A 24,985-nucleotide genomic window follows, 5' to 3' on the forward strand; every position below is an offset into this window, starting at 1 on the left:
TAGTACAACAAAACCATGAGCTTTTCAGTGGAGAGGCTTGGGAATGGCGCGGCTTTTTGCCTGCGCGACGAGCTCTCGAGCACGACGGTGCTCCTGGGCTGCGGGGAGGCGAAAGACGTGTCCTTCTTCTCTGGCGACGATGCGGGCGCCGAGGACTTTGAGGCGGTGACAACGCAGTACCGGCGCGAGCTAAAGGACCTCCTGAAACGCGATGGCGGCATTTTAGATGCCATTCTGGTGCCGGATTACCGCCCCGGAGCGTGTTACATGCTGCCCTATGTAGCCGAGAAGTGCGGTGTGTCGTGGGCGACTGCAACGGCCGCTGCAGCGCAAGATCCGAGCCAGAAACAGCCTCCAGCGGTCCTCATGACGCACGGCACGCGGGCCATCGCGCCGCATCTGCTGGCTGAATACTGGTGAGGGATAGGAAATTGTAGACAGATAATATCTGTATTTTATGAAAGTGCTGACAATTTGGTGCTGTAGGACTGGGTGCCACGGCAAGGCGAAAGACGGAGGCAGCGGCCTGCCAGCTCCGTACGACATTCAGGATATTGCTGCGGCGTTCAGGAAAGCCAAAGCTGTTGCGTTGAAGGCCTGTGTTACTGTGAACGAGAACCTCAAGGTAACAGCTTACCATTCCGGTCATGTGGCGGGCGGGTGTGCTTTTTACTTGGAGATCGGGACGACGACGGTGTTGTTTGCAAACGACTTTAACCTTACGGGTGGCCGAGTGCTGCTGCCGGCGCAGATTCCACGATTGGAACCGAGTGCGCTGATTACGCGCAGTTCCTTTGCCGTGACTGTATCGGAGACGCAGAGCGCCATGGAAAGGGAGCTTGTGAAAGTCATTCTGGAATGTATCAGCTCGAACGGCAAAGTGGTGATTCCTGTATACCGTCTCGGGTACTTCCATGAGTTGATTACGATTCTGCTGGAGCACTGGCAACAGATGAAGGATGCTACCGGGAAATCGGCGCAGTGTCCGATCTACCTGTCGGACTCGGCCATGGAGTATCCAAGCCGGTTCTTGCCGCTGTTGTCGCGCACGTGCACGCATGCGGTGCAAAATTTGCTGCGTGAAAGGTCTCCAAACGCTGCTGACCTGCAGGTGTTCGATTGGAAGCGGCTGCAGCAACCTGGACCGTTCGTGCTGTTTACAGGACCAGCCAACATTTCTCAGGGTGACTCGTTACGTGCGATTAAGGCGGTTGCGAGTGACCCAAAGAATCTCATCGTGTTATCAGAGTATTGCACACCGGGCACAGTAAACTATTTGCTCTACGCAGACCCTGAGCGTAAGCGCGTTAGCAAGCGCTTAGGTGTGAACGTGGAATGTGGGGTACACTACCAACCTTGTGGAGATGAAGTGGACACTAAGAGCATTGTCCAGCTTGTATCACGCGTAGCGCCACGCCAGGTCATTCTCGATTATACGGTCCCAGACGACCTGGCATTTGTCCAGACACACGTCCAGAACCAGATGAAGATGGACCCAACTGTCGACACCAGCGTGACTGTGAAAGGGGTCAATCCTACAGGGCGAACTCCCATTGAACCTGCCCGGGATATCCCGCTACGCATTCACAAGGCTATGTTTAACAACCCTTCGGATGTGCAGGGTATGTTGATTGCTGAGCCAAAGCGCAAGCTGATGCTTGTGTCAGCTGGCAATGGCGCACGGCGTTTGAAAAAGAAGAAACACTCACTTTTCTTCTCGTACTCCTGGAAGAAGCCCTTCGAGCCTTCGCCTCGGGTGAAGAAGAAAAGCTCCCGCCCCGCATCAGCTCTATCTTTTCTACTTTCAGCTGCAGTTGAGTCAGCTGATGAAGATAATGATAACGAGGAGCAGCTTCAAGCGAATGTGGGCGAACTTCTGAAAGCATTAGAGGCCAGTCTTATCAAGTGGATTCGCCATCTTGCCATTGAGAAGATTGATCGTTGGCTGAAGCTTCGTACAGTTGGAGTGTCAGTGTCTACTGAGTGGGAAGTGCACATGGAATGGTCTTACGACGACGAAGCTCTTGCAGGTCGAGTACTGGGCATTGCGAAACAAGTCATTCACGCTGAATACAAGAAACAGCTAGCAAAGTAGCTTATCCCAATGATAAAGGATGATCTTCAAGCTGACGTCTGTATGATATGCCGTCACATACACTCTCGGGCACCCTCGTCGAAGTATTTCTTTTCATCACAACGTTACCTATTGCTGCAGATCTATTGTAAGGAATTCAATAGGAATTTGGGTGGTGAAGACTTCGTGTTATTTATCGACCGGTCGACGATCCTGGCTTTCCTTCGCTCGATAGAATTGCACGAGTTGCGAGTACACCTGTCCAAACGACTTGGCTGATGATGGAGGTTGAACGCGCTTTTGAATCCACTCTGGCAGGCGGCTGCGGACGGCTGGGCTTGCGTATCGATGGTCAACTAGCAGAATCGTGGAGTAGTCATTTTGATGGCGGATAGACCTTCCTGTTGTGTTTGAAAAGTTTGCGAAGAGAACACGGATTAGAGGGAGGAAGGGGCAGAAGCATACCAGAATCGCACGTACCAATTGACTGGTTGACCGCTTTCATGCACAGACTCTCGTAGAACTGTCGCCCTGATCCCGGGTGTTTCTTGTCTAGGAAAGCCATTTTCTCGACGAGCTCTGCATCTCGGGCATTTGGATAGGGCATCCCCACCATCACAACGCACCGAGCTAACTCGTCACTGAAATTGATTCCCTCTGACATTTTGCCGCCAACCACACTCAACAGCATCGCACCACTTCCGTCACGGTTACTTTGAGAGCACGCTGCAGAATACTGCATTAGCACATTTGCGAGTTCATCGGACTTCTTCGGCTCGCTGAAAACGGTCTTCTTTGCTTGAATCTGCTCGTACTGGTTTGTGGCTTTCCATCGATGCACTGCATTCTCTTCAAACCGGTAAGAAGGAAAAAATACAACCACCCCACCTGGAACAATGCGTGAAAGGTTCAGTAGGATGCGCCCTAGCTCGTCCAGCGCTTCCATATCGCCTCGCCGAGAGTACGTAAATTCGAGGTGCTTCTGTGAAGGACCCGACGTAAGGCTGAATCCAAGCAGATTTTCGGGGGGAATCACGTGTCCACAGGAGAACAAATCAACGTCTTCTTTTGGGACGGAAGATAATAGTTGGTCGATCATTTGAGACACCTACCGTGCAGCTAAATGTTAGTTATATACAGGGTTGCAAATTTGAATACTTATTGCTCACCGGCTGCATTGTTCCTCCGGCGAGGATGACGCTCCGTGCCTTTCTCACGATTTCTTGGAAATGTATGACCGGATTGAGCAAAATGAACCTTATCAAACCTTCAACACCTTTGCTCGCCTGGGCACAGAAACAATAGTTAGGAATCACGTTATCGACGTCGAAACAGGGCTTCAGAGCTTACATTATGCGGTTGTGCGAGAATACGGCCATCGCCGCCTACGCTGGTCAAGGCCTTTAGCAAAGCCTCAACAGTTCGGAGTGGCGAGATATGCCGGCTCTGGAAGCCTTCGTCTGTATCGTCTAAAACAGATTGTGGCGGCGGTGCCTCTGCAGGAGCGCCAGCGTTTGCTGACTCGACGAACCCCATCAACTTCTTTGCCAGACCGCTTTCCCTTAGATATTCCAGAATCTTGAACATATTGAAGTGGTCTATCCGAGCACTGAACAAGAAATCATTGATTGTCAGCATCTGTGCTCCTGGGGCGCCATCGTCTTCGTCACCTGTCGATGAGGATTTTCCAGCAGACTTGCTCAGTTGCCGAAGGAATTTCGTCAAGCACTCCAAGATCGACAGCAGCTGCTTGATGTAGAACGCGTTCTTACCCTTGAAGCGCTTCTCATACTTCGAGAAATAAGACCATAGGCTTCGTCGCACGACGACCAGTTGCTTACTGGTGATTTCGACCTTGTACGTGTTGTTGATTGCATCAATGATGTTGTGCGCCTCGTCAAAGATGACAATGTTATCTTCCAGTGCAATGCCCAGTGTCTCCCGGGTATCTTTGCTCAGTAACATGGAATACGGCACCGTGACAATTTGAGCAAGCGAGATGCTCTCACGAGTGCCGTAGTACGAGCAAATAGACATTTCTTCACCCAGCGTGTGCAGGTCCTCAATGTCCTGCACTTCAGCCTGCACAAACGGTAACTTGTTAATCACTCAGGCACCAAAAACAATAAATAAAACACGAGACTCACGAGGGCATAGTCTTTGTAGTGACCGAGCAGCTCTTTCTCATAGAACGGGCACTTGCCGACTTTCTTGCCGTTCTTGCTCTTGCCGCCTTGCATCATATCCAGACATTTGTCCGCCATTCTCAAATCCGAGCCCAGCTTCGTAACATCCGGGTTTGTGCACAAATTCTTGCGAGAGCCCAGAGACACCACTCGGATATGCTCCGCAAACACCGTCTTTCGTATTTCCCTGACAAACTGCGAGATCTGCGAGTGCGTTCGACTACAGTAAATGATCTTCACGACGCCGAAATCCGGCTTCTCGTCTCCAAAACGACCTCTCACCCCCAGCGAACCCCCGCCGCTCTCTTCCTCATTGTCACTAGTTTGGCGACTTACACGATCGCTGTCGTAGGCGTCCACCAAGTGTTCGTCTTCTCCGTCCTTGGTCACTTTGCTGCTGCCCTGATGCACCCGCTTCCGCTCTTGATGGTTGTACGCATGCCGCATTTTGCGCTTCTTCGTGGTGGCCTCCGGCTCTAGTCGGAGCTTCCTGATCCCAGCCAGCGCGTTCTTAGCCACCTGCTGGCGATACTTGACCTCCCGATCCGCCTTCCTCTGCTCGAAGTCGTCGAGCCAACTCGGTTCGGCAATTTTCTTGCGTTTTTCTGCTTCCGTATCAATTGCATCGACTTTATCTGTAGTCCCCAGCGCTTGCAGCAGTCCGAACTCGTCCGTGTGCCTCGTGAGCCATGTGAGCGCGCCGCAGATGAGGCTGATGGACTTACCCGTGCCTGTAGGACTCTCGAAGATGCCGCAGTGGCCCTGCTCCAGCGTCTCCCACAGCTGATGCATCAGGTCCAGCTGGATGGAGTACGGCGTGTACGGGAACGAGAAGAACTCGCCGTCCATGGATGCAGCAGCTAAGGCGTCCTCCACCATTCCGGCCAATAAATGTACATGTAATACAAAAAGCAAATCAATACGACACTTCCGATAGTGTGTTTGTTAAATATGGAAATCGAAAGTCCATATCTAAACCGTCTTAATTTTTGGGCGATCTTTGAGAATCTGGAGAAGGCGTCCGAGTCTGCAAAGCGCTACACTACGGCGATGCAGTCTGCGGGGATTCCGGCGACGCGTGACGAGATGCTGGAGGCGTATCGAGCGCATATCAAGGTGGCGTTTTGATCGAATTGGAGGGCTTTTAGTACTGTTTGCTGACTTTGCTGCGTGGACGAGCAGGAGGCTCGAGCGAACAAGAAGAGGCAGCATAAGCAGGTGATTTTGGAAGACGTGCGCAAACGACCTCCACGTCTGCAGCTCAGGCAAGAACATATTCGAGCGCAGCACATTCGTTACAATACCCCGCACACAGGGAAGAACGAAATCAAGGAGAGTCCGACGCGCATGGTGCAAGGCGGAAACTACATCAAGAAGTTCCTAGCAGGTCAGTTTCGACATGACCATGATGAGCGACCCGAGGGCTGGGCGGCGGATAAAATCAACCGAGCCATGCGTAGATACTATCGGATGCACCTACTGCTGGAGAAGCGAGATGAACAGCACCTCGCGCTGCAAAGCAAGCTACTCTTTGATGAGTGCTGCCAATGCAGACCACTTGTGCCTGGACCAATGAGGACTGAAAGCGGCGTCCTTCGACTTGCAGAACCTAATCTACCAAAGATCCTTCGGATCCTGCGGAACGAAGCGAATGACGGACTCGACCTCCTGCAACCACACGGTTTAGCTCAGTACGTACCTCCGTGCTGCATTGACGGTTTGATGCAGTATACTGAAGCTTCTCGTCTTGCAGGTACACGGTGACGCACGCAGCGACTCAACGAGGATATACGGCTCTCGTTAGCGAGCTGATCATGCATTGGAACGAGCACCCAATGAACTCTCCATACCAAAAGTACAGCTTCATGCAACTCACTCACCTGCTGGAGATGATTCTCGAAATGCGTAAAGCTAAGCGGCTGGTGAGTGAGTCGGATGTTGAGATGAGAGCTCTCGTGGCAAATGTTGGCGTATCTTTCGCTCGCTTCTCGGACTCTCTCGACAAGCTGCACGAGGATGCCATCACATTGCAGGATCTTTTGCAAATTTGTGGTCACCCCTTGGTTCTATCGAAAGATGCAGCTGGCAACACGCCACTCCATTTTGCTGCTGAAGGTGGGCATCTCACGTTGTGCAAGCTTCTATTGACAAATGGGGCGAACATTAATGCTCAAAACAAAGCCGGAGAGACACCGTAAGTATGCCTAGTGGTCACATCAACGTAAAAATCGCTGTGCCCCGGCTTACTTCTTTGCACTAACTACTCTTATTTTCACGCATAGACTTCACTTTGCGATAGCTAGTCAACGTCGTGGAGTTTGTCTTCATCTCGTGGAGAATCATGCCGATGTTCGGATGTCGCGATATGTGTCATTCACCATGGTGAATGGAACTGCCCTGCGAGGGACGTTTGTGGAATCTCCTGATGGAAAAGCGATGGCCAAGCTATTGCCATCAGTGAACATTCGCTCGGGAGCTATGGTTCAGCACAAACGTCCACCTGCAGCCAAAACTCATCCGCCGCAACACCAGATCTTAGCTGGAAATACCGCCACGGTGTCGCCTGAAACTGTGGCAGGAAGGGCTAATGCGCGTCACGACGCTGTCGGTACTGCGAATGACAGCACATGCTCCAACGTCGACAGCTTACTAACATCTCCATTCTTATGCACGAAAAATCGCCGTGACATCATGTTCTTCCGGTCAGCACCCGGGTATTCAATTTTACCACGAAAAACGCTGGGTATACTCGTTGTGTCTGAGCATGTGACCATTTATGAAATGAACAAAGCACGGGAGCTACACGAGAGAAGCAAACTGTTCCACCTGTTGATCCAGAACGTCCCTGAAGCAGCCGTGTTGGCAATGGATTCGTTCCGTATTCCATTGTTCCGGTGCAGTATGCTAAGACATGTTCGAGAACGCAACCAATCCTGGACAGTTGGCAATGATATCAAAACATTGCACGAGAAGCGAGACGCATTGATCGTCCAGATGAAGGGCCAGGGAAAAGTTGGTCGCTCTCCTCGACGCAAGCGAAGTCAGGGTGTAATGCAACGCGTAGTCGACAGGTTGAGGAAAACCTTGAAGAAAGTGTGGAAATTTCTGCGTCACATCAGGAGTGTATTGAGCGTCCAGCACGTGTTTACTGTGACGGAGAATGAAACTGGGCATAAAGAAAGAATTGTGTGCGAGCCCAAAGGAATTTTGTATGAATATGTCTACGACCACGCAGAGTTTCGGGGCCGACACAGCCCAACATTGTGGCTGATAGTGCAGGTAGGGTGCTTTAATCTTTGGATTGGGTTAATCAGCTCAACTTGACGATCTATCAACGTGACTTAACGGGGGACAGACAGAATGCAAGGATCTCATTTTCCACCCGTGGTTCCGACAGTTATTGGACCACAAGTACGTATCGCCATGTAATGATTGCAATGACGTCATAAATTGCTTGGGGTTAAAGTTTGTCACTGCAGATGGAACTCTTTCACGCGACAGACATTTAGGTCCGAGTTCAAAGTGTACTTCATTTACTTTGTTGCCGTTTTCGTTGCCACGTACGTCCACTCTCTGATTGTGTATGGGCAATGAAGTCTAGCAACAGCTGACACCTGGATTGGACCCCAGGTACTTGCATGTGGGTGACACGTTTGTGGGAATGCCACTTGGAGGCTATCGCAATAATATTTTCAACGAAACGGTTGGGTGCATGGAATACGTTCGAGATGTAGCACGACTCGTCTACTCTGTCATCAACGCGAAGTACACGCTCCAAGAGGTACAGTTATATGCTGTAGTCCCATAGGCACTGGTTTCCGCGGGTTAAACTGTTTTGTGTCCTTATTAGTATCAAGCATACAGAGAATGCGGAAGTCTTCGTGTATACCTACGAGATGGATGGAATTGGTTCGACCTGGTGCAAATTGCTTGTGTATGGCTCCTACTCGTCGCAGAGATCCTCGAGCTCATATTTCCAGGTAAATTGATGGTACATGTGACTTCTTCCTCTCGCTTAACTCTAGGGTTAACGAACACCTTCGTGTTCATTCAAGACTTCGATCACGACGACTTCCGCCTCATCGTCTACCAAGAATCGTTGTACAGCTCCAACATTCGAAGGCGATACAATTTCCGTATCACGCTTATGAGCATTGTCGGACCGCAAATCTTCGTCAAGTGGATTCAATTTGCACGAGGCACCAGAGCACTCGGCCCATTTGTTCGCATGATTGCGAAGGTTGGGTTCGCTGTCCAACGGAATGTATCTAACTCCGGGCTAACTGTGCACTCACCTTTCTGCAGATGTTCTCCGACATCCTGGTTTTCCTCATGGTATTCTGCGTGTTCCTGGGCGGCTTTGCCTTTGCGTTTTTCATACTTCAGGTACGATGCAGTCGATGCGCGTTATATTGGGACGAGCACGAAAAATATTTAGCATATCTCTGGTTTTGTTGTGCTTGAAGCTGGAGGGATGCAAGAGCTATTTTACTGCGCTGACTACGACATTCAACATTAGTCTGGGTTCATGGGATTGGGATAGCATCGCAGAAGGCGGTCTGCTTGCAATGATCTTTTTCATTTCATTCGTGGTCATCGGCACTATCATGCTCCTAAATCTCTTGATTGCCGTACGTACAGTATTTACAGCAATGAACATCACGAGCATGTCTAATCAGCTGCTGCGGCTGTTGTTTTTATTGTTGTAGATGCTGGGGAACACCTACGACAAAATTTGGGAAGACCGCTTGCTCTTCTTTGAACTCGAACGGGTACGTTATGGTCTCAGTTGTCTACTTTGAAGTATGCTCTATTATTTGGATCGTGTTGCTAATGTTGTGTGTGGTGTTGCGTTCGGGAAGGCTAAAGCCACTAGTTCCATCCAAACTTCTCTAGAAGACGACCTGTACGATGACAAGCATTGGTGTCCGAGACTCTACGTGCTTGAAGGAGACACGCCTATAGAAGGCATTCAATTTCGCCGTTTGTGAGTGTGAAGGCACTCAGTACACACAGTCGGCGACGTCCAGGAAGCCCACAAGAATTTGGCGTATGCCTGACAGCACAGGGGCACCGGCGTGAAGAACCTTTCCGCTATGAACTGCTGCATCGCCTTGTGTAATGTGCACCGTGCGTTTTGTGGCGTCGAAGTAGGTGCCACCGCCCGTGAAGTCGTCGGCCGAGTTCAGTAGCACATTAAAAGACAACACGGATCCGTCGCGATGGAGTGCAAGCTCAGAACGTTCACCATTGCGTGCCTCGTATTTGACGAAAAAGAGGTCACGGAAAAGCAGTCGCTGGTTCTTGGGGAGCTTGTACCGCTTCGCAATTTGAGGGAAGAGCCTGTCCGCCAAGGTCGCGCGCACCCAGGAGTTCAATCCAGCAACGTGGTGGCACGGCATGTCCGTCGTTTGATAAGACGCGTGCCGTTCCTTGCACCAACCCTGCTCAGCGGCCAAGAGGTTGACTTCATCGCTGATCAGCGTCGATTCCTCGAGAGTCCAAATATTGGCAAACACTGAAGGCTCTAGCATGGACTCCTGGGGCTTCAGGTGTGCCAGGTAACGCTCTCTGGCCATCTTCTCGCGCTTGGCTCGCAGGTCATCGACTTCCGAAACACTCAATGGTGCTTCCCCAGTGATACCCTAAGCAGTCACCACAATAACCATTAGAATACCTACTTCGCAAACTGCTCTGGCACTTCCGTACCTCTAGAAAGGCAGCGACCTCGTCACGTCCGTGGATGGCTGCCACTCGAGCAGGAGAGTTGCCGTCCCAGTCGCGCACTGTCTTGGGGTCCATGAGCATCGGGGGTGCAATCAGCATTTGCACCATCTCCAACTCGCCCTTCTTGGCCGCAAGATGAAGCAGCGAGCAGCCTCCACTGGCAATGTTCTTGCCCATGGTGTGCGCGGTGTTAACTGGCAAAGTCACGTCTTGCGTCACAACTCGGCCGACAAGAGGAGCTGTCTGCGCTTGGGTCACCTCCTTGCACACAGCACGCAGGAAGTCCGTCATCTGCGCTTCCACGGCATAATGCAGCGCCGAATAGCCCAAAGAGTCGTCCGAGTTGTCCAGCACCTGCCGCGGCAGATCAAACTGCGGGTAGCGCGCGTGGAACTGGACGAACCCCGACCAGATCAACATGGCGAGTTCCTCGTCGTAGATGGAGGCGGCAAACAGCAGAGCAGGTTTGCCCAGCACCGTGAGCTCCATATCGCTACGCACCTCCGTCTGGCTGCTGTCACCGCTAGATTTTAAGTCGACCAGCACATCCTCGAGGCTGCTGGACGCGGTTGTGCTTTGCCATTGCAGAAGCTGCCACAGCACGGCGCAGCGCCCGGAATCCTGCTCAGAGAACCCTTCGAACAGACGGGTGAGTGCCTCGCTCGCCTCCTTGAACAGCGTGAGTTGCTGCAGCAGCAGCAGCGCCTCGACTTTCACTGTTGGCGGCACCATCTCAAATGCCACATAAAAGCAAAACGGCCATGTCTATGTGGCCGGTGAAAAAGCTTCATTGATGCTGCTGTTATCTACCTCAAAGTATATCGTAGGCTACTGCTTTGGCGCTGCAGATGCATCGATGACTCGCTACATGCGGTCGTCGTCGTCATGGTCCGGTTCGTTGATTTTGTCGATGGCGATTTTGATCTGGTTATTGTCCTTCGGGTGGAAGTGCAGCGCCAAGGTGAAGTACTTCATCGCCTCCTCGGTTCGGCCGAGCTTCTTGGCCACTTTGCCCATCATGAAGTGCACCGAGGATTCGCGCGGCGCAAAGTTCTTGACGACATGGAGTTCTGCGAGAGCATCTTTGTATCGCTGTTGGGTGATCAAGACATTGGCACGCTGGAACCGAGCTTGGGGGTTTAATGGCTGGAGCTCGGCGGCGGTGGCGAGGGTGGTCAGGGCTTCGTCACACCGTTGGGTGGCGTGTAGAACCATACCTAGGAAGCAGTGCAGCAGCGAGCTCCGAGGATTGATCTCGAGCGCACGCTTGAAATGGTACTCGGCGAACTCGAACTTTTCTTGCCGGTAGTAGATCGCGCCCAGGCCGTACCACGCATTATAGTGCCGTGAATCGGTACGAATTGCATGCCGGTAGCAATTCACTGCCTTCTCGAAATCTTCATTTGCGACGTACTCGTGACCAGAGAGCGTGTACGCGTATGTGAACGACGGGTCCAGTTGAATAGCCTAATAGCAGACATACCGTAGGATACGTCAGCAATGCCAATTTGAACTCTCGTGATACAACCGAACCAACTTACCCGCTGAAAGAAGGCCAACGCTGTGTCGTGCTCTTTTTGAAGGCTAAAACAATTGCCAGCAACACACCAGGCCTCGCTCGATAACTTGTCAAAGTCTGTTGCTTGCTGAGCCAAATACGACAGTTCCACCTCCTCCTTAAGATGCCATAATGTCGTTGAGTGCATGTCGAGACCTTCCATCCGATGCGGTTCCGCTCTGTGCAAAGCACAGAACACCTCGTGCGCTCGCACGTAGTCCGCCATTTCGAAATGTGCTCGACCAGTCTGTTGCTGTGCCCAACCGGATGCACGCTGAGCGTCAGGAAGCCGTTCCAGCATTTCCAGAGCTTCTAGACACTTGTACACACTCAACATTTGATAAATAGAGCCAAACGAACTCAGCAGGCGGAGCAACTCTTCCCGGCCATTACGTGATGATCCTTCTCTATGGAAAGGGCCAGGAGTCTTGTCGGTAACGAGTGGAGATGTGGGAGAGCCTAATGCTAATTTCGACGGATTCTGCGCAGATAAAATATAATGAGTCAGTCCACTACGTTTACATTCAAGTACAATATTGATTGGTTCCGTACCAGTGGAGAGTCGTCGAAGCCAGCAGCAGAGAATGACAGCCTTGCAATGGTTCGGTTCTTTTCGTCACTGTCTGCGAGAGGTCGCCGATGAACCTTCCTGTGTCGTACAGGAGCACCAATATCCTCTGCAATTCGCGGCTTCTTCACGGCTGTCGCTGTATGCATACCTTTCCCGTTATTGCTGTTGACAATTGGTGTTTTATAACCCATAGGTCGAGAAGCGCTCAACGATGAGGTCAAAATGCTCTTAGGCGTATAAGGGCGAAAACAAAGTGGAGTCTCCGGTGTTCCCAATGTTCCGTCCGTGGATCGATCCTCTGGGTTGTTGTCCTCGCGGTAGTGTCCTTCCTCATCACCAAATTGATGTCCACCTTTAACACTTGCATCGCTAAACTCCGGGCAAAGTGAAAATTCGGAATCCACTTCATTTGCCGATCCGGTGCTTGCTGCGCCGAAAAATCTCGAGGCCTCGAGATTGGCTCCAAGCTCGCAAAGCTGCTCGTACGCCGACCACATGAACGGATCCACCTCCAAACTAACTCCGTCGCCAACACAACACAACGCAAACACAAACACAAAGATCAATAAACTCGCCACAAAATCAATCAACCGAAACATCGTCTCACCTCTTCACGAAGCAGGCAACAGCCTGCTGTCTCCTGTTTCCACGCCTGCACACTTTTCCAAGTAGAAACAACCCAGCAGCTCCCGCAGGTATGTTCTCAACTGTCTCTGCATCATCGACGTGGCAGTTTTCACCTCCTAGCAGCGCGTTCTCCGCCTCGACCAGTTGTCCCTGCTGGAAGCAGCAGCAAGCCAGCAAGTAGCGATTATCCGGTCGTGTGGCGCCACTCAGCACCGCCGACGCCCGAGCTGCCTGTCCATTGCGGTAGTAGCACGTGGCTAACAGCAGAACGTTCTCCTCGCTCGGACGCTGCGTGTAACAGCGATAAATGGTCAAAAAGTGTTAAAATGACGTAGATACTTATTGCGTTTAAAACAGCAGCATCGCAGCTTTCAGTGCGTTCAAATCCGATCCAAGCGGTTGTTTACCTGCGCCACGAGTCTCTCTGCTAGGAACCGCGCGTTCTCGTACACGTACGCATCCAGATAGCGCTGCACCTGGGTCGCCAGCTCCGTCTCCATGGCCAGCCTTGGTGTCGGTTTTTTAAACTACTCGCCGAAGTTGCGCGCGGTGTTAAAGGTGCGTGAAACTTTAAGCGCAACATAAAATCTTCACGCAACTGAAAGAATCCGATGGAAAGCTCACAAAGCAAAAGAGCTGCTCAGACTCCAAGAATGCATCGGCGATCCGGAGCCCCGCGGGCGTCCGTCCGCGGCCAGCGCAAGATCAACAACAACCAGCAGCAGCCGCAGCCGGGCAAGAAGGGCCCTCGCGGCGTGATCGGCGTGTCAGCCGTCCCGCTGTCCAGTCGCTTCACGCACCTGGCGGAGGAGACGGCGCCGCAGCCGAAAAAGCAGCAGCACCAGGTCACGGTCGTTAAGATGCAGCAGCAGCGGAAGAAGACGCAACCGGTTCTGCGTGTAGCGGTCGGCAAGAAGAAGATGGGCAACGCCCCCACCAAGAAGCAAATCCAACAGCAGCAACAGCAGAAAAAGCTGCAGCAGGTCGCCCAAAACAACCGCAACAAGCGCCAGCAGGTCGTGAGCAAGCACAGGAAGGGCCTCCCGCCCCAGGAGACCAAGCCCAAGAACAGCCTGAAGAACAAGAATGCGACTCCCCAGCAGAACGGAGGAAGGGGCGCGGGTCGTGGAGGTGGTCGAGGTGGCCGAGGCGGCCGTGGAGGCCGTGGAGGTGGTCGAGGTGGTCGAGGCGGACGTGGAGGCCGTGGTGGACGCGGAGACGCCAAGCCTCAGAGCGGAGAAGACCTCGACATGGAAATGGACGAGTACTGGCACGAAGCCGGCAAGGGCCCCGACCCCAAGGCTGCCCAATTGGACCGTCAGATGGAGGACTACTGGGCTGCCAAGCCGACGCAAGCCACCGCCACCACCACCAAGACGGAGGGCGAGCCGGCCCCGGACGCTGCTATGGAGTCTTGAGAAGGAGATGACGAGTTGTAGTCATTGACGACAGACGTGGACATGTAGATCAATGGCATGGAAGCGATGGAGATGCACACATTGAGAAGGCCGCGTGTGAAGCGAACAAGAAGCTCACATAAACTTCGCGAGAGCGAAGGCGGCGAGACCAGGCAATACCCAAAACGAAAGAAAAAGAAAGCCCGCGTGTTTCCTGTGGTGTTAATGTTTATCTTTTCTGGATGGTGGACGGACGCGAGCGCAAGCAGTCAGCCAGTCAGCCAGTTGGCTCCAGCTAGGAGGATGCAAGCGCGGATACCTCCGAAGCTGTCTGCTGGCGTATGGCATATTTTGCAGAGCCGATAAACGAGTCGGCAACGGAACGGCGTGCATGACGAAAGTTCTAATCGTACAAGGCCTTGTCGTAGGTGACATGGCTGAGCTGCTCCTTCCAAGTAGTCCATTCCTGTGCCGTCATCATGGGGACCAAGAAATCCGCCGTGTTGCGAGCTAGCTGTCGGTACGACTACGAGGTGCAGAGAGGCGGGTGGTGAGTGAGATCTCGCTTTAGAACGGCAGCTTGGAATGGAATGACTACAGGTTGAAGGCTTGCTGCAAGCTATCGTACCTGAGAGTTGAAGTGGTACTTGTCGAACGAAAGCGCGCTTTCGCGACGGAATGCATACGTGTCAAGGCGTGGGCCCAGGATAACGGGCGTCTCTTCCGTTGATGTGCTGTCCAATCCATCACATATGCGTGAGAGTTAGTTGACCACTTCCTAGCAACCACACTTGCTCATCCCTGCTCGCGAGAGTAAGTCGATGGATTCGAACCTCGCCGTACCTCTTGCAAAATTGCTCCAGTGCCGTGTTGAGGGTCGAGCTGGCGGTGTCCGTTTCATCAGCAGTTGGGTCGGGGCTCGCAACAGTGGCCAGGCACACCTGCTTGCCCTTCTTACGCAAAGTATCACAGATCTCCATGAGGTGGCGCTTCATCTCGTGTCCAGCGGCAGCTGGGTTTCTATCCAGGTGCCAGCAGCAACCACAATAATGTTAGAAAAATGGCGCTTCGCTGCGCAATGCAATAGCGCCTCCACGCTTCTCACTTGATCTCCACAGATCCGAGAACGATGATCACGATTGACGCGTCCGCCATGGCTCTCGAGGTAAAGACGTTCTTGAAGTACTAACTCGTGTGCAGCATTTCGTTTTGTCAGTCAGGCCACAAGTCTCCGATAGCTACTATCGATGCACCTTCTTCGGCGATGACATGAGCCAGTCGGCCGTTGTGGTTCCAGGTACCCCGGCGTTGACGATGACCCAGTTGTGACGAACCTGCGGTTAGCACAGAAAGTATCTTGTGAGTAAGCTTGCGAGCACGCTGCAAAGTGACCTAACAAGGGCCATCGTGGCGCTGCAATTACAGCAGTTTATCTCGACGTTAGCGCTTCACTTGCCTTGTCGTCATGCGAGACGACCTTCTTTAGGTATTCGGCAATGCCGCCGCCAGCGCCGCCAATCGTGACGTAGTCTCCGATGCCTGCTGCAAAGTCGTCGCCAATGATCACGACCTTGTGGAAGAACTGGCTGGACGGTTTGAGGCCGCGTACGTGCAGGTTGTAGGCTAGGAAGTGGCACAGGTGCCACCACACGAGCGCCAGGAACGCGCGGAGTGCCACAAACATATTGATAAGGTGGCGGATCAAGTCCGTCGGTCGCGACTTGATTTCAGTATCCGTATTTAGTCCTGTATTTGGATCAAATTGGTCAGAGACCATCACTCACAGTGTAGTACAGCGACGGATCGAACACATTGCGCACTGCTGCTTTTGATCCGCGACTGCCGATGGGGAACCGGGGTCGACGCCGCGGGTCCCGCTTCGGTGCGTACCGAGCCGACCCGACAGCCGCCGGGCGCGTGCAGAAGCAGGAACCAACGCCGCAGTTCGAGGCGGACGACGCGTCTGCTGCCTCCTCGGGCGATCGCAACGCGGAGATTCTCTCGATCCGCCGGAAGAAGCCGCGAGGGGCCGTCGTGGTCCAGTACGCGGACGGCAGTCGCTACGAAGGCAGCGTAGATGACGAGGAGAGGCGACACGGCACTGGTGTCCACATATTGAGATCCGGGCACATTTTTGAAGGTGGCTGGGTGCACGGAGACTTCGAAGGGTGCGAGCGTCACTGACGGGTGGACAACGCGTTGGTCTGCTAATAATGTTTTGTTGGCCTTTGGTGCAGGTTCGGCATGCAAACCTTTGCAGGTACTGGAGACTGCCATGAAGGCATGTATCGGAAGAACCACCGCCACGGAACTGGGACGTACCTGTGGGCTAATGGGGACAAGTACGTCGGCAATTGGCGAGTAGGCAAGGTACTTAAAAGGTTTTAGTACTTGCTCACTTTTATTCGGGTGCTGATGGGAGACTTATGGTAGATGCATGGAAACGGCACCTTCTTCTGGAAGAATGGAGACAGCTATCGTGGTGAGAAGGAAAATCTACACCATGTCCGTGTGTCCACCCTTTGAGCCGTGTGTGCGCTGTGCTGCTCGTTTAGGCGAGTGGAAGAAGGGGGATATGCATGGCAAAGGCAAAAAGCTCCTGTCCTCAGGTGAAATGGTTGACGGCACTTGGAGACACAACCAGGTGAGCGGGTGGGGAACCAAGGTGTTCAGCTCGGGGGACAAGTACGAGGGGTACTTTGTGAAGGGTGAGCGCGAAGGGTTTGGCAAGTATGAGTGGGTGGGTGGAGACTCGCACGAAGGCACGTGGCACCAAGGGTTAATGCATGGCAAAGGTGTGTACATTTTTTCAGGAGGCTCCCTGCACGGCATGTGGAATAACGGGGAGCTGAGCGGTCAGGGCGTGCACCATTTCCAGTGCGGGAGCGTGTACGCTGGCGAGTATAAAGCTGGCGAGCGAAATGGGTTTGGCGCGCTGACGTTTGCCTCGGGGGAAGTCTACGACGGCGAATGGTACATGGGCGAGGTCCACGGCTATGGATTGTGGTCTTCCCCTGACGGACGGAAGTTCATTGGTACGTGGATTCATGGGTTTCCCTCCGGCCGCGGCATTTTCTCTCGGGAACATGATGAAGATGACGAAGGAAGCGAGCTCATCGTGGAAGCACGACCCCCGTGTGAGGCTGGGGTGTTCAAGCGTGGGAAACTGACAACCAACGGCAAACACCTTTTTATTGGGCGGCTCACGGCACCATCGTAGTACTACCAGACAGCGTCAAGGCACGTCGTATTGCTGAACATCAGTCACTGTAACGTCCTGCAGATAAGCGGCAACGTGTTCGTGAAGATACGCGCAACAACAACAACAAAGTAAAACAAAGGCCACGGATGATAAAACGGTATTTTCGTTCGCATAAAGCCCAGCCTGCTGCATTGAATAATAGACATACCAAGGAGAAGACCGAGTTCACGCTAACAAAAATTTCTCTAACTTTCCGCACGACGGCTGGCTGCCTGCAGGAGGGTACACACAGTCAGGCAGACACCAGCCGCGCAGAGGCCCTATCCGGTGGATCTTTCGTCGGGGGAAAAGGAGAAAAAGAGATAGCCAAACCAGTCCTCGAGAAGCCCTCTTGTGGAAGATCTCACTCATCATGTCGCTGGCGCTCAAGGGCGCGCGATTCCGGTTGGTCGCGATGCGATCCCTAGCCGAGGCTGGGGAAGGCGCTCATGTCCGTCACGTTCGGGACGTTGGAGCCACGGCCGCCACGGCCACCGGTGCGGCCGTTGCCACGAGCACCACCACGGCCGCCACGACCACGGCCGCCACGCGACGAGTCGAATTCGCGCGTAAAGCGCTCCGGCTTCTCCGTGCGGAAGCCCACGTCGGTGATGAGCTGTTTCTTGCGGCCAGAGGTCTTCTTGCTGTAGACCTTCTCGTACTGCGAGTCCATGAAGTCCGGGGTCTTGCCGTCCTTGGTGATCTGCACGGCGCTCGAGAACTCGTTGGCCACCTGGCGCACCTCCACGTCAGCGAAGAGGTCGCCCGAGCGCGACTCCTTCTGCTTGGCAAGGTACTCGTCGAGGGTGAGCTGCACCTCCTCCTCTTCCTCTTCCACGGCGGCGACCTCCTCAGTGGCCTCCTCATCCGAGGCGGGCTTGGCGCTGTCCTGGGCAGCGGCCTCAGCCAACTGCTCGGCGGGATCAGCCTTGTTGCCCCAGTTGCGGGCACCACCGCCCTGCTTGCTGGTCTCCTTTCCACGGCCTGTGCCGCTGCGACGCTCAAACTCGCGACGAGGTCCACGGTTGCCACGGCCACCACGCTCGCCACGCTCGCCGCGCTCACGCGGGGCACGGCCACCCTCACGCGGTCCACGCGACTCCTTCTTGTCGCCGACGGGGGCCGACTTGTTGGCAGTCTTCTTGTTTCCAGCGGCGGGCTTGTTCAGAGCGACGGGGGCCGACGGGGGAGGCGTGGCCTTCTTGTTCACGCGAGGCGTGTCCTCGTCATCCGAGTCGAGGGCGGCGAAGATGTTCTGGTACTTGCTGGCCTGTGCACACAGCGCCAACCATCCAGTCAATCGTCTGTCTGTATCATGTGAATCAACGCAGCCACAGAACACGCAGGACAGCGGGGAGGAGCGACTAGGAGGATCTCCGTGAAGACAGGGGACAGTGGGAAGGCGCCGTCATTGCGAGCGTCCACACGGGCTAAAGATCGCACTGATTTCCACCTGGACGCTGCAGCTGGCGGGCTGTCCGCCGTCTCCCCTTTTAGTCGCCCGGTTCCCCCGCGTCGCGTCGTGTCGCGCAGGGCTGCAGCCATCTCGAGAAGAGGCTCGTGAGAAACGTACCATGGCTGCCGGGCGAGACGGGAGTAAGATGCTGCTGATCTGGGCAAAGGGCCGAATGGACGAGCTCTGGTAGCCAAGCGCTCGGAGGCCACAGAAAATAAATCGCACAGCATTTCCGCTTCATCTTGGGACCGGTCCCGCAAAGCACTTGCTGATTGTATGCCCGATTCTCGAACCGCATCGCCGAACCGGACCGCGCTCGCAGTACGAGACAAAGTGCGCACAGAAATTTACGCAGTTTTGGCGATTGGTCAAAATTCGAATGCACGCACCCCATTGGCTGAATCAATTTCGCAGCAACTTCTCGTGCTACGTCTTGTAGACGAGCAGTCGAGCACTTGGCTCGATGAATAGCTGGAGGCCTTGATGCCTTGCATTTCGCTGGCTGCAGCTGCTACCCATGAGGCTGTTTGTGCTGGATGGAATGGCGTCACGCTCTCTGTGGAGAGAGTAGCTCAGTAGAGATCGAGGCCGCTGCCGTTGATTGATGCATTGAGTCGTTCGACGGGTGCTTTTTGCTGGTAATCACCGCCCAGCCGAGTTTGTTGAGGACTCCACCGAGACTCGCTTGGCGAATATCAAAACGCGGCATCCTCCTCTACTGAACCTGACAGGCAAGGAGCTCCGTTGCACTGGCTGGCTGGCTTTCGTCCAAGTTTTTTTCGAGGCTGCGTTGGAAAGGCTCGCGAAATGCTTGGGATGTGAAAGGCCGCCTCGCTGAAATGCGTGAGGCACGAGATGCGACTCGCACCGCGAAGACTTGTATAGATAAGTACTGGTACTTGTTTCCCCCCGCAGTACGTGACGCACGCCCAAAAGATCGGGCTGAACGAGCTCAAATAAAAAAGCCGGAGAGTCAGCGACGGCGGCGACGCTGCTCGTGATTGTGGCCCACGACCGAGTTGTGGGCTTCGCAGTAAAGCGTCGGCGAAGACGCCGGGGCTTCTATGGCCGCCCGCATTGGAACGCCGACGCCGCGAGGACAAGCCAGCGACTACGAGCGCGATATTTCAACCTACGCGGTGATCTGCTCGCATCTAGGGAACCGCTCGACAAGCAAACCTCCGCAATTCTATCCCGCGCGGAGCAGCAGCTCTGCCGACGATTTCCAGGCAAGCAAATGCCGCGGGCAGGCAGCTCGTCGTCGTCTCTCTTTCGCCATGTTGCCCTGCTGTGTCTGATACGAACCGACGACTCCAGCGCAGAGCCGGGCGTTCATATCTAAATGCGGGTGTCGGACTCCTAATTCGGGGTGCATTACCCCTCGCCCCGTCTGCCCACTGCACCGGTTCGCCGCCCTATTCACCGGACATGCCGTTGCCCTTCCTCACTCTGCCATTCCTCTCCGGCGTGAGGCATCGAAGACGCCATCACTTGGCGCTCGACGCACGCACTCCCTCATCATGCGCTCGTCGGTGTTCGACCCGAGCGGCAGCCGCGTCTCGCGGCTCACGGTGCAGATCCCCATCGAGGAGGAAGAGACCCCGAGCTCCTCGCCGCGACCGGAGCTCGTCAAGTGCCCGGAGCTGCTGCTCACGGGGCTGGAGCTGGAGCAGCGCACGACGCTGCGCATTTTGCACAAGAAAGGCCGGCGCTTCGAGTCGCCGTGGGAGCCCTTCTTCGTAGGCATCCACGCGCACGCGCTCTACTACTACGCCCACCTGGGCGACTGGCCGCGCGCCGTTGTGCCGCTCGTGGACGCCGATATCAAGGCCGTGGACCGCATCTTCCGCCACGGAGACGCGGCCAACTGCGGGGACGACTGCGGCCCGTGCTGGAAAGTCACGTCCTGCAGTGGTCGCGTGCTGCTCTTCCGCGCGCCGTCCCACGAGGCGCGGATGGAATGGATCGAGCAGCTGCGCCAAGCTGCGGGCAATGTGGAGGCCACAAGGAAGAACAGTATGGACGGCAAGGCGGCGCTCGCTCTAGCCAGGAGACTGTCAAGGTCCTCCAGCTCGGCGTCGTCGACGTCTGCTTCGTCGATGGTGATCTTGCAGTCGCCAAGACATCATCTCTCGCGACGGCGGAAACGAGCCAGTGAAGACGACTCGGAGACGTCGGAGATGCTGCGCGATGCTCTGCGGATGGTGGAAAAGCAGAGGCACGAGATTGAGGAGCTTCAGAAATGTCTGGAGGTGTTTGAAGCGCCAGATAAGGAAGTGAAAAATCGAGGACGGAATGAACGCCAGGGACGTAAAGGAAGTGACGAGTTGGAGGCACGAGCAGAAAATGACGGGGACAAGGAGTGTCATGGAAAGGAAGGCGATGCTGATGGAGAAGAGTTGGATTTGGATGCCATGCTGGACGACGCTGCGATGGAAATATCCAAGTTGTCTCGCGGCTCGGCCGTTTCTGATGTGCTTTCAGAAGATGACGAAGTACCTGGAGATGAACACGAGGACGGGGTAGAAGGTATCGATGCTGCGCAGGGTGATATAAGCCGAGAAGACGGGAGGGAACATATCCAAAATGTGAGCCTGGTGGTTGAGTCCGCGGGGGTCCCTTCGCCCCATGAAGACGAGCAGTACAATGGAGTGGATCAAACCGAAGCAGGACACGAGCAGCCAGCATCTCCTCACCAGGAATGTATGCCAGTATCCATACTCCCTAAGCAAGAGGCTGTGGCAGCGCCTGCGACTCAAAAGACGAGCCCTGTTTCTGCAGAGTCGCTAACATATCCGTTGAGTGCGACTTCAGCTAACTTCAATGACGCTGCAGAGAACGAATCCATCCAACAGCAAGCAGCTGAATTGGCAGAAATGGCGCGCAACCTGAATAAAGATGACCTCACAGACTCGTCATCGACACGTGAAAGCAGTGAAGATGGCTCCCTCACCTCCAGTTTTAAGGGCTCACACACTGGTGCAGGCATTTTCGACTCGAGTTGCGGCGCTGGAAATGACTTTTTACAGCAACAGGCGATGGAGCTCGCCGAAATTGCGCGCAATCTGCAGTCTTCCTTCCGGGTAGACCCTAAGTCATTGAAGGTAAGGTGGTCACATCTTATCATTTACAGTTCGTCCACATCCAACTCACGCTTTGTTACTATGTTTCAGACTCCGTTGAAAAGCACCTCAAGCTCCTCATCGCTCCTCGAATCCCAGACTTCCTTTTCAGGTGCGCCTAGAAGCTCTTAAATATTCTCCAGTGGATTTCTAACTCCTTTTTCTTTTTACATCTGCAGATGTCACCGATTTTGGTCTAAATCAAATCAACTCGAACGACAGTAATGATAGCATCTTCTCCATCACACAAGACGATCTTTACTATGATGACGACGAGGAGGGCGAGATTGAACGCCTGTCAGAGTTTGATGCGGTTCGTCTTTCGGTAGTCTGTTTACGTTGCATGCTTTCGAATCTGACTGTATGTGTATTGTAATCTGCAGTCTGACAGTCAGTTTTTGGAGGCGAGCGGCTTTCTTGACTCGATTCATCAGGTCATGAAAGACTTCATCGTGTCATCCCAGCCTGAGAAATCACGTCAGCCTGACCAGCTCGTGATCAGCGATGAGATTATTGCCGAGATTCGGCAAAGAATTGATACCGATCCATCAAAGGAAACGGACGATCTAGAAGAGGCTCATCACCAGCGTGCTTTACGAACGGGCTCGCCTGCAACAGGCTCAAGTACCAGTGCAAGCCCAAGGATACGCAATTTTTTTTCCCATGCAAGATCTGCCCGCGATTTTCTGAACGGGGAATTTGAGGTGTCAGTACGGGCACCAATGCCACAGACCCCGAAAGATCTTCCCTCACTGGTAATCGAAGACACTATGTCTGTGGTGGCATCTATTCTCCAGAGTGCGGGACGAGAAGACAAGATGCTGTTACTAGCTCCGTTTCTCCGCGTGTTTGGCAGTCGCAACCGCCTTAGCCACCTTATTCGCTGGGCAATCGAAATCGAGGTGGCTTCAGTCATCAACGTGGCTACACTTTTCCGCTCAGATGATTATGCGAGCAGACTCGTTTCCACGTACAGCAAAGCGATCGGGTCGAAATTTATCCGTGTGGCACTCTCAGATCCCATTCACCAGATATTTAAGTTGAAAATTGCCGAGATGGAGTTGAACCCGCACAAGGAGGAATCACTCCAGGACGAAGCTCAGGCATATTCCAACGCTGCAAACCTGATGAAGACGTGCCAGAACATTATCGACTCGATCATGAAGAATACCCACTGCGTAAGTACCTTATTCCGACGTTGGCATGTACAAGAGGAGTTTCTAATGTCCAAATTTATTGTTTTTACTCGCAGATCCCGTCATCGTATTTCCACATTTGCTCCGATCTGAATTCGAAGGTCATCAGTCGATTTGATGGGTCAAAGGAGGGCGTTGAGGCTGAAGACGCGTCTACGCTGACTCGGTCGGTGATCGGAGGATTCCTCTTCCTTCGATTTGTGTGCCCAGCCATCACTACCCCGCATTTGTACGGGCTCACAAAGCAGCTTCCTCCACCGGAGACTCGGCGCGTGCTCGTGCTAGTTACGAAGTTGCTGTTCAAGACAGCGACCGGTGTAAAGTTTGGAGATCGGGAGCCCCAATTCAAGTACGCTCGGTGTCACATGATGAATGTTGCTACTGGTGCCGCATTCTAACACATGTATGTTGTATTGACTTATGTCTAGGGTGCTCAATCCATTTATTGAGAAGAATTCGCCAGCAATTCAGCAACTCTTCGCCAATTTGGCCATGTCTCCGAGCCAAGATATCGACGAGTGCTTCGCGTCCGACAGCCGCAAGATCTACTCCCACGTGTCTTCATCGCAGCTTGTCGATGATTTGGCAGTGATCCGCTCAGTCTCGGAGAAGAACCTAGACGAGATCGAAAAGAAGCTAGAGGCTTGCGACTGCGATCTCGAGGTGACCGAGAACTTCAAGGCAGCTGTGCTGACCAGCGCTGATCCACTGCAGAAAAACTCGTTGTCGAAAAAGTTGAGCGCCAACATGAAGTTCCTCGGCTTCGGAAAAAAGCCCAGGAAACAGTCCGACCAGTGATTCGCGCTATCCATGGATAGATCGTTGAGCTCTCGACGCCAAACTGTTGCTACCTACTGGCACTTAGAGCCCTGACGCTACTGATGGAATCTATGTGTGTATTTACCTACTGTACTTCAGCGAAGTACATGTACGACGTATGTGTTTCGTAGCGTATCCACCACTACAGTAGTAACAATCAAGCATTTGTGCTATCTGTACACAACCAGGAATGCAATGCGATGATAAGTGGTCTTCTATTTGCTGATACGTGTTTTTTTTTCAATAGAAGTCTTTTGATAATATAAAAGACGTCATTCGTCTGACGTAGCGGCGCTGAATCTTGTTGCGTGAAGTTGGTGAGGTAGTCCTGCAGCGGATCCGGTGTTCTTCTTTGTTGTGGGAGACAGAATTTGTGTTTTCGCCAGTGTCCGAATTGCTTCCAGGTCGTGTTTGCTGGTGTGCTCCGTTGTACATCGAAAAAACGCTGTAGCTCTTAGCCCAGTTCCTGGGCGTGGCCCGTGTTTGAAGTTGTGTCTGGATTTGCACTGAGGGTCTTCTGAATTGTTTTATCCACACTGTCGATTCGGAGATATGTCCTTGTTGCGTCGCCTATTTGTTTGAAGACTCGGAGACCATTGTCCAACATTTTCACCGCGTTGGCGTGTCTGGTGCCTTGGGTTGGAAAACTGATGCTCGTCGCTGTCACTCCATAACGCCTTTTTTTCTTCTTTCAGTAATATCCATCCTCCGTTCACTTGTTCTTCAGGGGTTGTGCTGATATTGAATTCTCCAATTGGAGAGAGCTGGAATTGGTTTTGCAGAATCGGTAGTCATCATAATGCTATGACAAATGGCCAGGCTGAAGACTTGGATTCTTCTGGTCTCACTTCTTTTCCATGCACTTGCTATTGCCATGACCTGGCACGTTCCTGCTGCTTGAATGGGCCCTGCACTGAAATTTCTTTTATCCCCGAAAATCACTTGGTTGCGAAGTCTCCATAACATCACCGTAACCAGGATGCAATGCATGCGCGCAACACAAAAGAATAG

The 24,985-nt window shown here is 53.4% G+C and overlaps 10 protein-coding genes across 10 annotated transcripts; 5 read left to right on the forward strand and 5 right to left on the reverse strand.

The window, feature by feature from the left end:
• Positions 1 to 15: 15 nt before the first annotated feature.
• Positions 16 to 2,095, forward strand: KRP23_5861 (Integrator complex subunit 11; the record flags this gene model as incomplete). Its single annotated transcript, XM_067890979.1, has 2 exons — positions 16 to 416; positions 487 to 2,095. The coding sequence occupies 2 exons, from the start codon at positions 16 to 18 to the stop codon at positions 2,093 to 2,095; spliced, it is 2,010 nt and encodes a 669-aa protein (XP_067745379.1).
• Positions 2,096 to 2,263: 168 nt separating this feature from the next.
• KRP23_5862 (ATP-dependent DNA helicase DDX11) lies at positions 2,264 to 5,139 on the reverse strand (the record flags this gene model as incomplete). Its single annotated transcript, XM_067890980.1, has 5 exons — positions 2,264 to 2,475; positions 2,555 to 3,182; positions 3,244 to 3,360; positions 3,425 to 4,156; positions 4,222 to 5,139. The coding sequence occupies 5 exons, from the start codon at positions 5,137 to 5,139 to the stop codon at positions 2,264 to 2,266; spliced, it is 2,607 nt and encodes an 868-aa protein (XP_067745380.1).
• Positions 5,140 to 5,211: 72 nt separating this feature from the next.
• KRP23_5863 (Transient receptor potential cation channel subfamily V member 1) lies at positions 5,212 to 9,251 on the forward strand (the record flags this gene model as incomplete). The annotated part of the gene is made up of 13 exons (XM_067890981.1): positions 5,212 to 5,376; positions 5,443 to 5,951; positions 6,014 to 6,454; positions 6,543 to 7,539; positions 7,616 to 7,671; positions 7,740 to 7,820; positions 7,891 to 8,041; positions 8,111 to 8,240; positions 8,316 to 8,500; positions 8,566 to 8,646; positions 8,727 to 8,891; positions 8,970 to 9,032; positions 9,123 to 9,251. 13 exons carry the CDS (start codon positions 5,212 to 5,214, stop codon positions 9,249 to 9,251), a joined length of 3,153 nt encoding a protein of 1,050 aa, XP_067745381.1.
• Positions 9,252 to 9,263: 12 nt separating this feature from the next.
• On the reverse strand, positions 9,264 to 10,719 carry KRP23_5864 (uncharacterized protein; the record flags this gene model as incomplete). The annotated part of the gene is made up of 2 exons (XM_067890982.1): positions 9,264 to 9,905; positions 9,970 to 10,719. The coding sequence occupies 2 exons, from the start codon at positions 10,717 to 10,719 to the stop codon at positions 9,264 to 9,266; spliced, it is 1,392 nt and encodes a 463-aa protein (XP_067745382.1).
• A 132-nt stretch (positions 10,720 to 10,851) lies between these two features.
• On the reverse strand, positions 10,852 to 13,243 carry KRP23_5865 (Cell division cycle protein 27-like protein A; the record flags this gene model as incomplete). The annotated part of the gene is made up of 5 exons (XM_067890983.1): positions 10,852 to 11,454; positions 11,529 to 12,026; positions 12,098 to 12,632; positions 12,724 to 13,031; positions 13,151 to 13,243. The coding sequence occupies 5 exons, from the start codon at positions 13,241 to 13,243 to the stop codon at positions 10,852 to 10,854; spliced, it is 2,037 nt and encodes a 678-aa protein (XP_067745383.1).
• A 153-nt stretch (positions 13,244 to 13,396) lies between these two features.
• KRP23_5866 (uncharacterized protein) lies at positions 13,397 to 14,161 on the forward strand (the record flags this gene model as incomplete). The annotated part of the gene is made up of 1 exon (XM_067890984.1): positions 13,397 to 14,161. The coding sequence occupies one exon, from the start codon at positions 13,397 to 13,399 to the stop codon at positions 14,159 to 14,161; it is 765 nt and encodes a 254-aa protein (XP_067745384.1).
• A 382-nt stretch (positions 14,162 to 14,543) lies between these two features.
• Positions 14,544 to 15,824, reverse strand: KRP23_5867 (uncharacterized protein; the record flags this gene model as incomplete). Its single annotated transcript, XM_067890985.1, has 6 exons — positions 14,544 to 14,666; positions 14,769 to 14,874; positions 14,984 to 15,160; positions 15,246 to 15,325; positions 15,394 to 15,474; positions 15,597 to 15,824. The coding sequence occupies 6 exons, from the start codon at positions 15,822 to 15,824 to the stop codon at positions 14,544 to 14,546; spliced, it is 795 nt and encodes a 264-aa protein (XP_067745385.1).
• Positions 15,825 to 15,985: 161 nt separating this feature from the next.
• On the forward strand, positions 15,986 to 17,360 carry KRP23_5868 (Phosphatidylinositol 4-phosphate 5-kinase 6; the record flags this gene model as incomplete). The annotated part of the gene is made up of 4 exons (XM_067890986.1): positions 15,986 to 16,308; positions 16,378 to 16,510; positions 16,574 to 16,622; positions 16,696 to 17,360. The coding sequence occupies 4 exons, from the start codon at positions 15,986 to 15,988 to the stop codon at positions 17,358 to 17,360; spliced, it is 1,170 nt and encodes a 389-aa protein (XP_067745386.1).
• A 445-nt stretch (positions 17,361 to 17,805) lies between these two features.
• On the reverse strand, positions 17,806 to 18,957 carry KRP23_5869 (RGG repeats nuclear RNA binding protein A; the record flags this gene model as incomplete). The annotated part of the gene is made up of 2 exons (XM_067890987.1): positions 17,806 to 18,651; positions 18,955 to 18,957. The coding sequence occupies 2 exons, from the start codon at positions 18,955 to 18,957 to the stop codon at positions 17,806 to 17,808; spliced, it is 849 nt and encodes a 282-aa protein (XP_067745387.1).
• A 1,400-nt stretch (positions 18,958 to 20,357) lies between these two features.
• Positions 20,358 to 23,953, forward strand: KRP23_5870 (Ras GTPase-activating protein 1; the record flags this gene model as incomplete). Its single annotated transcript, XM_067890989.1, has 6 exons — positions 20,358 to 21,941; positions 22,011 to 22,071; positions 22,139 to 22,272; positions 22,343 to 23,137; positions 23,212 to 23,504; positions 23,584 to 23,953. 6 exons carry the CDS (start codon positions 20,358 to 20,360, stop codon positions 23,951 to 23,953), a joined length of 3,237 nt encoding a protein of 1,078 aa, XP_067745388.1.
• Between the last annotated feature and the right edge of the window lie 1,032 nt (positions 23,954 to 24,985).

Source organism: Phytophthora ramorum (genome assembly GCF_020800215.1).
Source record: "Phytophthora ramorum isolate Pr-102 chromosome Unknown Phyram_PR-102_s0005, whole genome shotgun sequence".
Taxonomy (NCBI): domain Eukaryota; phylum Oomycota; class Peronosporomycetes; order Peronosporales; family Peronosporaceae; genus Phytophthora; species Phytophthora ramorum.